A 12993-nucleotide genomic window follows, 5' to 3' on the forward strand; every position below is an offset into this window, starting at 1 on the left:
CTAAAATCAACGAATTAATTTAGGATATTGACAAAAATTATTTATCTCACCGATGAAATACAGAAGACGATTCTCTTAACTGAGCAGAATTTGAATCAGCTTCTTACCTAGGACATGTCATGTTTCCACTACCGGTTGTGTTCGATCTGTAAGCCACTTATACTGACAATTGCTCGGCATCGGAGTTTCCATTGTAGAAGACTTCGTTGCAGCTGAATCATGGCTCTTACATCCCACTCCTCTTAACACGCTTTCCACAGGCCGGTGATGGTGCGGACTCAACGATGGGACAGGCGCCGCTTAAGGAATCCGAAAGTGGCATCTGAACTCTGTCATAAACTCATTTGTACATTATTTTGGCTGTATGCAGCTCAAGCAGTTTAATTCTCTTTTATTTTTTAAAGAACTGTCACTTGCAAGCAAACGACGTTTCTATGTGTCTGTTTTCTCGCTCAGGGGATGCAGGCGGCTGGCTTGACCTTGGCCAGCGCTTCTCCAGCCAATCACAGCTCTGTCCGCTCTTACGTCACCCAACACGAGAAACTCACGCGAACAGCGAGAGTAAAGAGATTTGGCGGTAGGCAGCATTACTTGGCGCCGAACAGATAGATATGTAACAACCTACGTCCACTGCTGCAGAATTCAATCATATTATTATGTAACCCAACATCTATACATCACTGTATATTACACAAGATAAAATGCATCAGTAAGTATTTCTGTCATAATTCCATTTACCTAGTGTAAGACAATGTGAATATATTTTAATTATTAAAATTTTAAGTCTATTTGTGAGTATTGATTGTGATTTGCCTGTTGGGTCCTCAAGCCTCGTGGCCATCCATTTAGTTGCACGGTACTGAAAATAATTTTTACTCATTGTTTGTGGTGTTTATTGTCTTTCGAAAAATATGATGCTGAATCTTTGGTGTTTTTAAAGGTTGTATTTAGAATTTTTTGCTTATGTGTAGTTGGCGTTGAAAGGTGCTATTACTTATAATAACTTGTTTCATCGTCAACGCTCGAGCAAACGTCCTATTTACGACTATCTAATGTAATGTTTGCTCTATTTGGATTACCATCTTATGGAGTGAACGTTATAACTCTTGAGAGGGATGTCAGAGAAGGGAATTCCCGAAATTCCAGTTTCTTGTTCCATACAGGGATGGAATTCCAGCGATGTTTTCGCCGTGTGTCTTGGTGCAGTTCAACCTAATTCAAGTCTTGTTCGTATAATGCTCAGATTTTATGCTGGTACATTTCAGTCAGGATGTGAGTCTGGTAGTACGCAGCATTGATTATGACGGTTTGCTCCACCTTTTGGAGCCGCAGTTTGCCCTGTACGAAAAACGACCACAATCATGAACCTTTCGGGAAACGGTTCTAGCTGCTCGCGTCGCTGTGGTGGGCCCAGAAATCTGTGCCGCATATTTCCGTACAATACGATTCACAGTGCCACGATCTACACGAAAATTACGCACCTGACACACTTTTATAACGCGCGACACCACAAGTTGAATAACAAGGTAAACAGACCAGGAAGATCAAGCTGAAGTAAGAACTAAGGAAACAGGCACAATAGAATCTGACCTTTGTCTCCCAACAGTGAAAACACTGATCCATCTGCTACATTTCTATGGTTCTTTAGAGTCCGTAACTGTCATGATTAACGTTGTAACATAGTTAATACTTTCTTGGTAATACAGAGTGTAAAGATGAACGATAATAAAGCAAACAGGAGCATGCACAAGTCACACTAATTTATCAATTAACACCGTGTTACATACAATTTCTTAAATACGGGGTGTTTCAAAACAACACCGATAACGTTTGGGAGGTGATTCCAGACACCAAGATAAGACAAAAAGTATAGAACAGGCTGGTTAAATACAACTATTATTTAAAATAATAGTTCACAGGATTCCAAGACAACATGATAGGTAATCAAATGCAGTTGAGTTCGTTCCTCAAGTCGCTGCCTTAACTTAGGATGTTGGGGGGAAATGTTATTGTGGCAACACTGTAATTTCACTAAAAATTAACACTAATTCAACACTAAAAATTCTTGAGGTTCGTATTTTGTTATAGAATAAGACTATCTATGATTGTGGTAAGTTGCATTTCATTATCTTCTCTCACTTCTGAAAAACAAGAAAAGAAAAATGGTAAATTTTGTATTACTTTTAGTAGGTCAGACTCTTAAGCAATAAATCTTAGGAAAACAAAGTTGAAAGAACAAAAGATCAGTTATTACGGAAAATTACACCTGTATGTGTTTCCCGGACGTCGGTCAGGCGGAAGTGTATTTTCATAGTTTCATAGCATAGAGATAGTTACTCAAACGAAATCCTAATTATTTAACCAGATTTCTGCACGCAGATGCTAAATGGAAAGATTCTTCTTGGATTTCATACACAAACTGAGATTGTTTACCGTCTTCTGATGTAGTTTTGTTTGTATAATTGGCTAATCCTCGATTTCAGTAGGAATGAAGGTAGAAATAGTGAAATATAAAAAAAATGGATTCTTATTCTTTCAACGGCTAGAAAAGGAAACATTCTTGCGAACCGAAATGTAAACATACAAATAGTGATCAGAAAGTAAGGTTACCAAGCCTGCAGTGAAACGTATATATATTATTTCATACAACCAATAAGCCAACAGACAGTATATACACATTAGGTTATTTTTCTCTGCAGTCCCCATATTGGTTAAAGAACTTGTCGCATCGTGAGATGAGCTTGACGATTCCCTCCTGGTAAAAATTCTGTCTTTGCGTGTTCAGCCAACGTTGTCACGAAGTGCTTCACCTCCTCGTCTGAAGCGAAGCGACGGCCTCCGTAGTAATCCTTCAAGTGCCGAAACATATGAAAATCGCTTGGTGCGAGGTCCGGGCTGTAGAGAGGGTGGTCGACGATGTCTCAGCGAAACTACTTTAGCAGCGTCGTCGTCTTCTGGGTTGCTCTGCTCGTCGCTGACGTTTTCTCCACCAGTTGAAAACTTTCCACACCAATGTGTGACAGCTGACGAGACATTATAGTCTCTTCGTAGACTTCTACCAGCTGCCGGTGAATTTCAGCCGCGGTTACATGTTTCGCCCACAGGAACTGAATAACTGAGCGGACTTCTTCGAGAGACCAGTTTTCCAAACGAGTCGCCATTTGTGTTTATCTACAACTAGCGCCATAGGTGGCGGGTAGATGAAACTGCATAGTTGCCAACTCCAGGCATTAAAATTACCGCACACTCCTCATTTCTCTATAAGAGAAGTAACTCCAGAAATATCGCCCTTGTAACCTTAGTTTCTGATTATCCCTCCTATAAGGAAATGGCTAAACAAGCAGTATGATTATGGATCAAACCAAAAATACGATAAAAATAACTTAACAATAACAACTTATAAAAATTACTACAATTACCTTTGGGATATGGACGTATCTCTCCTGATATGTTGGTTATTTTTCCGAAGAAATCGAATTCTCGCTCGTAAAACTGTTTGGCAGGACCAGACAAAGACGCTATTATTGTTTTAATTAGACTCTCCAGAGTGTCATACAACTGAGCTGGAAAACAGAACATCAGAATGTTGCTTGTTATTCATTTGAAGAGCAAGTGAATGCTGAAAGTTAAGCTAAATAATTATCAAATAAAAGATTCTTACACGGTCTTCTTTGTGTTACTTATTATAACTCTATCAAACTCCATCGGGGAGTTAAAAAAAAAAAAAAAAAAAAAAAAAAAAAAAAAAAAAAAAAAAAAAAAAAACTTATAAAGGATACGCCCAGTAGTCGAGAGATTGAGAAATTAAATTTCTGGTTTTACGTCCCACGTCTTTATCCTTTAAACGCTGAAGGATGTAACTGCTGCGTCAAGGCTTAAACCTTAATACCTCAGCTGCTAATTAACCTAGGGGGATAATTTTGGTTTGAATGTGTTCCTGAAGGATAAAGCTTTCCGCCGATATCCATTTTATGTATGTAGGGGTACCGTGGCGGAGGGGGGTGGTGAAATTCGTGTTGTTGTTTTTTTTTTCATAAGTTTTTTTGGGTATCATTCCACTTTTGGGAATACCGTTATAAAAATTGGTATGTGAAGCAATGAAGTAGTCCACTACACGCTGATACCCTGCAAAAGTACTTGTTGCTTATATGGGGAATAGTAGGGGAGGGGTAAAGTTGGCCAATTTTTTAGTCTCAGTTTTTTGACGTAAATTACATTTATTTTCTGGACGGTTTCATGTAAGACATCTTCACTGAATTGGTTTAGAAGCCTGTTACCTCGTTGGAATCTGTGTTCCGTAAGCTTTCCAACGATGTACGAATCATGACTCTGTATTAATTAGGGAGGTCAACAGGACCAACAACGTGAAGGTCTGCAACAGCTCTTCGAAAAGGATATACAGGGCGTTCCTATAAGAATTTTGTTCTGAATTTTTATCTCGCTTTGTACTGCAGCAGTGGCTACCATTTTTTATATTATTGTCATAAGTGTATTGCCAACACATTAGCCTAATTTTGTCAGCGAAGAGTGACTGTAAGGGTTGCAAGGGCCACCAAAATTCTATTTATTTCAGATTTGTTAGGACTTTTGTTCCTTCTTCTTCTCTTTCTACAAATAGGGAGGGCATTGCCCAAGTGTTACCTCGTTGGAATATATGTTCCAACGAGGTATTAATCATTACCCTATGATAATTAGGGAAGTCACCAGGGCCCCCATCGTGAGAATATGATTTCGTTCAAACCTCTGCCCAGTGTATAAAGCTTATGCCTTGCAGGATAAAGGAGACAGATGATTAACGAAAATGAAGGATTATAGAAATATTTGTAGAATGAGAATATTTTAAGAGGAGACAGAAGAACTCACTGACACGATGTTGTTCTAGACAAACTCACATGATCTGGGAACAAACCAGGGAACCCTACCACTCGCGATACCAGCCTCCGGGAGATTTGTTTCAAGTCTCCATCAATTCAGCAGTCCGATTTTTCTGTTTTTCAAACATATACTAGTATGAGTAAAAATGAAACAATTTAAAATTTCTTACAGACTTTGAAATAATGTAACAATGCAATGAAATGATTATAGTAATCAGTGTTAATAATTAAGTGATATATATACCATCCTTCTGGTGACCCTCCTCGTCCAGATACATGTTAGTGTTCATATTCCAAATGAGCTGATGAGCCACAACCTGAGATTTCTTTGCAATATACTTGATAAATTCGATCACATAACCCATCTGTAACAGAAAAAAAGAAGTTAAATTAAATTAAAAACTGGCTAAAACAAATAGAAAAAAGTTTATTTTCTTAATTCCTCAAGCCAGTAACTCGAAACGGTACTCAGGTACTAACATGGCGCGAGCCCACACTTGCTAGATATATACACGGTGTTTCAAAACAACACTGACAATGTTTGGGAGATGATCCTGACACCAAAATAAGACAAAATGTATAGACCAACCTGGGTGCACAAATCCATCATTTCGGAGTTATAGGTGGCCGAAAACATGAAAAAATGAACTTTAAAGGTTCATAGCTCCAATACTATGGGACGTACTGTAGTCGTGTCAAGACTTCACTTAGGAAGTAGCATATGATCTATCCAAATATCCATGTTTCAGAATCCTGTGGTGCTTCCTCAACAATTTTTACAGAGGAAGTTGGTGAGTACTTCAAATTATATGCTCGTAGCCAAATTCCCTCTATACAAATTGTTGCGTGGGTACCTTAGGATTCTCAAACATGTATTCTTGGATAGCGCACATATTAGTTCGTAAGTGAAGTTTTGACCCGACTACGGAGGTCCTACAGTATTGGAGCTATGGACCTTTAAATTTCATTTTTTTCATATTTTCGGCAGCCTATAACTCCGAAATGACGGATTTCTGAACCCAGGTTGGTCTATACTTTTTATCTTATCTTAGTGTTAGCAATCACCTCCCAAATGTTGTCGGTGTTGTTTTGAAACACCCTAACGCTTTTCAATCATCTTTCCATCATTCGTACAACTACTTTGAACAAATAACCTCCCTGATTTTATTAGTGGATTTCAACATAATAGCAAACAAAAGATCCGAAGTTCTGTTTATAGAACATGCCAGATTGCAATAGCTTAAAGACTGAAATATGGCAAGGATTATCCACAAATATGCCATCATGAAGCACGGAAATGAACATTAAAAATATGCAGGTATTAGCAGATTTCGTTGGTTATGCAAAAATTTCACCAATATATTTATTGTCATTTGACTGAAAGCCTTGAAACTCAGGCCAAGGAAGTCTTTGGTCATTTAAATACCGTAACCTGATTAAGTACGAGGCTATTTAAATGCAATCACATAATAATGAGAATGCTGTTTTCCTTACCGTATCATGTCGAACTGCTTGCACTAGCTGAGGGATATAAAAGAGTACAGCATCTGCTGGGTAGCTGCTAAGACATCGCACTGCGTACTGAGCAGAGATGGGATGAGGCGGATACTGACGAGAGAAGTAGGCCAACGCAGTCACAGGAGGCACTCGAGCCCACGTCAACATATACATAAGCTAAAAGCACAAAACATATACAAAATAAATCAGATAGCCAATAATATTATTGAAGTTCACTCTAACTCTGAACGTAATAGAAAAGAAAATCGCGACTAACTAATTATACTGTTCAAAAACATATACTCTAGATGGAAATTGAAAGGAAAAGTGCCAATTATATTTCATGGAAGGTTACATTACACACTGACTTAACGCAAGTTTTTAATCAAATCAAGAACAAACTAGAGACACATAAGCTTAGTATTTAAGTGCTACTTCAAAAATTATTTATTCAGATCAGTTTCTCAAACTATTTTTAAATGGGGACCACTTTACTTCTATCTCCTTCGAAAGCAAATTTATGATTTTTTTTAGCATATTTTAAAATAAATTTAATTAAAATATCCCTAATTTTATATTTGTAGTAACGTAAGAAAATACATGTTGAAGACTATGAACTCATGAATGGTCAATGATGAACTCGTTGAGAAAATTGATGGAGAAGTTTGTGAAAATCGACATTTCACAATCTCGGACATTTCCGATGAATTTCCACAAACTTCCAGGACTGTGTTATACAATCTCAGTGCTTTGATGATGAGAAGCTCAAAGATGCGGTTACAGGGTAGCTCAAGGCACAAGCGGGAGATTTTTATGCTGATGGACTTTCTAAGCTAGTGCAGAAATATGATAAGTGCTTGAATGCTTATGGAAACTATGTTGAAAACTAGAGCAAAGAACTAGTTTTCTGATGTGAACAATAAATTCTTCTTATTTACTTTGGCGACATAATACAATGAGTAACAAAACAATTGTGCTCTAATCACATTACACAAAAAATGGTGTCCTTTTCCTGAACTCATTTTTGAAGTAACTTACAAAAGAAGTAACACAATTGTTTTGTTACTCATTGTATTATGTCGTCATTCTCACCTCTGGATTATCTGTAAGGATGGTGTCTGTTGTGATAAAGTATTGCAGAGCTTCTGGAATGTGAGATACTGCCAAGGGATTTAATCTAACCTGTCGACACACTTCTTGAGTAACAGCATCCACATTCTTCATCCTTAAAAATGAAAAGGAAAAAACACGAATTACACATAACAAATAACGTTTCAGTCTTTCACTTATGTAACTAATTATAGCCCCTACCGAATTGGTCTAAATAGTGTAGCCAGACAAAGAGTGTTCTGGGAGAAGGCACTAGTTCTCCAGTAGCCAAGTTGGCGGAAATCATAGTGATTGGTACGGCAACTTCAACATTAGTCTCAGGCGTCATCAGAAAAGGAAATGAAATGAAATCTTTGATTTTTACGTCCCATGGTTATTGCGGTTAGGCTAAAGGAGATGGTGATGATGAGAAATAAATGAAATGGTGGAATGAAGAAAGAGGAAGGAAACGGGAGAACCCCAAGGAAACAACGATCATGGTGTTTGTCCACCACAAAGTCCACTTGTCGCAAGCTGAGGTTGGACCAGAGACCCCACGCACCACTGACCCATCGTGCCTCCTTTTCACTAAGATAATCACCCAAATCCGTAGTTTTAATTGTAGCTTGACAGGTTCTCGGCTTGAATTATCATTATATATTTCTTTAACGTTATCTAACTTTTATCTCTACTTATATTTCTCCGGCTTTTTAAATGACAATATTTTAAGATAAATGTCAAATATACAGCTACAATTGTTAAGTGGGGTTTACCTCATTGGAAGAAACACAGCTAATGCCGGACTAATATCCCACGCCAACCTCACGTTATCTCTCCATACACGATCTGAAGTAGGTTTCGATCTCCAAGCTGCTATGCTGTCTTCTCCGGGGATTTGGTATTCAGGTAAAGACATTGGATTGTGCCAAGTTACAAGAAACTCTATCTCCACAGCCTGTCAAAAAGATACAAAAAGGTAATTAATTAAACAGGAAATAAAAGATTTTAATAATTACTCAATCAAAACTGTAACACCGTTGATTAATTAATTTTATTTTAAATTAAGCATAAATAAGATTTTTGTGTTGCAGTATAGAAGTGATTTTCGTATTGAAATACTGCATATTCATTACAATACATGTAAGAAGATTTTCCTTGTGTTTTACGCACTAGTAATATATCAAAATATAATATAAAATTTATGTACATTATAGTTTTACAAAAATGCTATAAGGAAAATCAAAGATAGCAAGCAGAGCCTAGAACTGAATGTCATTCACCAGATTATGACCTATGCTGCTGGTAAAAATCTGATAGTGAGTGTTAAGAGAACAATAGAAAGAAATGCAACGATTTTATTAAACACTTGCAGGGACATGGGTTTGGAAGTAAATGCAGAGAAAACTAAATATACGGAATGGATGCGTTAAAGTATAAAATAATACCTTCGACAAAGTGGATATTTTCAAATATCTAGGGTCAATATTAACAGACCAAAACCATATTTACAAAGAAATTAAATGTCGATTGAAGACAGGGAATTCGTGTTATTGTTCAGTTTACAATCTTGTTGTTTTCGCGAATTCTGTCGAGGAATCTGAAGCTTAAAATATATAAAAAATAATAAACCATCGAGCCTATTGTGCTACGTGGTTGCAAAACATGGTCGCTTACTCTGAGAGAAGACTGAAAGTATTTGGGAATAAAATCTTGAGACGAATATTCGGACCCAAGAGGAACAAGAATGGGAAATGGCGAAGGAACGGTATAATTTGTACCGTTTACCTAACATTGTTAAGGTCATCAAGTCTAGAACGTGGGCAGGTCATGTAGCCAGAATGGAAGAAAGTAGGAACGCTTTCAAAGTTTTAACTGGAAATTCTATCGGAAAACAACCATTAGGAAGACCTAGACGCAGATGGGAGGACATTATTAAGATGGATCTCGCAGAAGTAGGAATACAAAGTAGAAACTGGATCCAGTTGGCTACGAATAAGTTAGTTGTAGTTTTATAAACTGTATGCGTCCAACTGTAAATGAACAAATTTTGCGAATTACATTAACGCCTTCGACATATTGATCAATGGTTGGAAATATCTATATCTTACAACTTATTACAAAATCAAGGAGCGGCTATGTTCAAGGTTCCATCTGAGATTCGAATGGAGGATTTGAAGGAAACTATGTACAAATACTTATGAATTTAATGTAAACACCTGGAGTAAGAAACATGTCAGATGATGGAAACATCATAGTCGATGAAGCAAAGTAAAACAAGCGAATAGATTTAATACTGAGATCTAACGAATGCTTACTTACAAATACTTGAAGTTAGCAAAGAAACCAGTAGATTGATGGCGGGAAATGCATGTTATTCATTAATAGATACTGACATGTCCCAGTACAGAAGGAAATGCGGCACACTTTGTTTATCCTGACTACCTCAAGAAGGGTGTATGGCTGTTTAGGGAACAGACTGGATAGGGTAGTAGCTAGCGCATTGGCACTGTAAGCCTGAGACCACAGTTCGATTCCTGTTTCGGTCCTGCACATTTTGTATTTTCAAGAGTTCGCACCAGTAGAAAATGTGTAGAAAAAAAATCGGTCATTTCTTACAATTATCTCATATAATTTATAATGTAATTATGATTCTCTTTCTCTTCAAACACTTAACCAGCACGCCATACCTTCTAAATAACATACGAGTGAATGTAAAGACTGAAAATCGCAGGTAGGCATTTTCTTTGTTTATTTTCGTCAACTTACCACTAATTCGAGAATAAGATTTCTTTTCTTGATATAATCCTTAACAAATACATCTGCATTGACATTTCTCTTTCCGCTTCGTGTGGATCGCTTGGACAATGTATTGGTGCTGGCTGAAAGAGGAACGGTGTTAATCCAACCGGACGCTGGACGTGAAAACTCTCCAGACGTAGAACGAAGATCCGACTGAAGTGTCGATAACGAAGAATTTGGACCGTAAACATCAAAATCTGGAAAGATTATATATTTGGTATTTTAGGAAATGTGTAATCATATTTATAAAATGCAAGTAGTATATTCAAACTAAAGCATATGATCCTATAGAGCTTATTTCCGATCTATGGTAACGATTTCAAACAGCATCTACCTTAAGAGAAGCCATGTCGCCATCGTCGAGAGTGCTCTATTGAATGGCCCTGCATTTTCGCAGTTGCCCGACAGTAAAGTTTCCACTGTGGTAGATGGCACGAAGGGCAGACATGTCTATTTGTAACCACTCTTTCTGACCAGCTTTCCACAGTCCTTCAACGGATCTCACGTGAGAGATTGCTTCAGTAGTCCGAAGATGCGATAATCCATTAGTCCGGCATCAAGTGACTTCACTGGAATGGGACGAATGCCAATTTCTTCTGCCATGTGTTGGAGGAAGAGTTGGGTTAAGCGACAAAAGTGACTTAGTGCCCACACACTAAAAATGTTCTAAAGAACAGTAAACCTGTTTGGGTTCGGTTGAAGGTTCAAACTGAATGTTTCGGTTTATTTCAGAAACCGAACCGTAATTTCGTTCGGTTCGGTTTGGAAACAGACACTAGGTTACAAACAGAAACTGCGGTTTATGATTCCTCGAACAGTCCAGCTCTACCACAAACGATTCTGATCCCTTTCCTAAAGATAAGGAATGGCGAGAAACGGGAACCACATTAGCCGGATAATATTCTGAATTAACCTTCGTGTTTTCGGCAACACGATGTCTAGTGAGCTTCCCATTGTACGAGTATCTAGCAATGATCATGAAATCTGTGCACGGAACTTTTCGTACATTCAGTGTATCATCTTTGAAAGTTCGTGGCACCTTTTGGTCGATAATTGCACGAGGCCTGTAACAGTCAAGATAAACATGTTTATTGTAACAATGAATTTCCACTTTTCATTAAACAGGTGCCGCTTAGAAAGTCTCTGACAGTTGGTGTAATTCCTGAACGTGTTGGTGCAAGAGCTTATGGACCCCCCCTTCCCCTCGCATCACGTTTTCCAAACCCAAATCGTGAATTACGACGTGCACTGTTTTCAATTATGTTTGTAAGCTGCTCGCGGTGATTTTTTGTGTGACTATATTGTCGCCGACGATAAAAGCACTGACTTTCTGGATAGTAGCTAGTATACAGCTCGAAGCAGGTCGGGGACTGATCAGTTTCTGCCCGATAGCAATCATCCCAAGCTGTGCCTTACCTGCTTCTTTCACTACCCATGAGATACCATTTTTTGGACACAGTAGAAGTCACGCTGTTTGTACAGATTTTTAATCGCACTATAGCTATAGTTTGCGTCGAAAAGTGCTATCATGTAACCTTCCCAATATGTATTGAGTTTCGGTAACAATCCTTATGATACATAATTACCACACCTGTGACGTCGTTCTCTTCCCGCTGCCACAGATATGCATACTCGTCACCACACATCGAAAACAATATATATTTTTTTTTTTTTTTTAACGAAATAATACTAACAGATGAATATGATGAAGACATAAAGTGTAATATTAGGTGTTATGTTACACCTTAAATTGTTCTTTCGGAACTACAGAAAACGATATAATGGCGAGGAAACAATGTTAAAATCCTCTAAAAAAATCTTTGTACTTCTAAACAATGTTTTTCTATTTGTCTTCTTGGTGTAAGCTAAGTTCGAGTTCCATAGCCTTACAACCCACGTAAGCTAAAATAAATAAATAAATAAATAAAAAATAAAAAGTTACAGAAGTAATTTACATGAAACTATGAGTTTCCCTCCATCATTATAAATTATATTTCATCTGGTTTTCAACCTAAGCCATGGCTATCTAGAGCGCTGCAAAACATTCAGTGATACAGTACACACACATATATATAGGGTGTTTCGTAACAACACCGACAACGTTTAGGAGGTGATTCCTGACACCAAGATAAAACATAAAAGTATAGACCAATCTGGGTGTACAAATGCTTCCTTTCGGAGTTATAGGCTGCCGGAAACATAAAAAAGTGAACTTTAAATGTCCATAGCTTCAAAAGTATGGGACCTACCGTACTCGGGTCAAGACTTCACTTAAGAACTATTATGTGCTCTATCAAAATATTGAAGCTTCAGAATCCTGCAGTATTTCCGCAACAATTTTTATAGAGCTAGTTGGTGAGTACTTCAAAATATATGCCCGCAGCCAAACTCCCTCTACAAAAATTGTTGCGTTAGTACCTTAGGATTCTGAAGATGGATTTCTGGATAGAGTACACATTAGTTCCTAAACGAAGTCTTGATCCGACTACGGTAAGTCCCATAGTATTGGAGCTATGGACCTTTAAAGTTCATTTTTTGATATTTTCGGCAGCCTATAACTCCGAAAGGAAGAATTTGTGCACCAAGATTGGTCTATACTTTTTGTCTTATCTTGGTGTCAGGAATCGCCTCACAAACGTTGTCGTTGTTGTTTTGAAACACCCTGTATATATTGCATAAACTGTTTGTGACTTGAAATAATATTTTATGTATTTATTGAACTTCACTAACCTAA

The 12993-nt window shown here is 37.6% G+C and overlaps 1 protein-coding gene across 1 annotated transcript in view; it reads right to left on the bottom strand.

Annotated features, from left to right (window-relative positions):
• The window catches only part of Pi4KIIIalpha (phosphatidylinositol 4-kinase III alpha), a 140500-nt gene that overhangs the window by 25909 nt on the left and 101598 nt on the right, over nucleotides 1–12993 (bottom strand). Inside the window, exons 27-32 of the mRNA XM_081767994.1 lie at nucleotides 10227–10456; nucleotides 8234–8415; nucleotides 7464–7596; nucleotides 6369–6548; nucleotides 5119–5239; nucleotides 3420–3563 (exon numbers count right to left, since the gene is read on the bottom strand). Of these exons, the coding sequence (XP_081624120.1) occupies nucleotides 3420–3563; nucleotides 5119–5239; nucleotides 6369–6548; nucleotides 7464–7596; nucleotides 8234–8415; nucleotides 10227–10456 (990 nt within the window). The remainder of the gene's footprint in view (nucleotides 1–3419; nucleotides 3564–5118; nucleotides 5240–6368; nucleotides 6549–7463; nucleotides 7597–8233; nucleotides 8416–10226; nucleotides 10457–12993) is intronic.

This window comes from Thermobia domestica, chromosome 8, assembly GCF_964235325.1.
Source record: "Thermobia domestica chromosome 8, izTheDome1.hap1.1, whole genome shotgun sequence".
Classification (NCBI taxonomy): Eukaryota; Metazoa; Arthropoda; class Insecta; order Zygentoma; family Lepismatidae; genus Thermobia; species Thermobia domestica.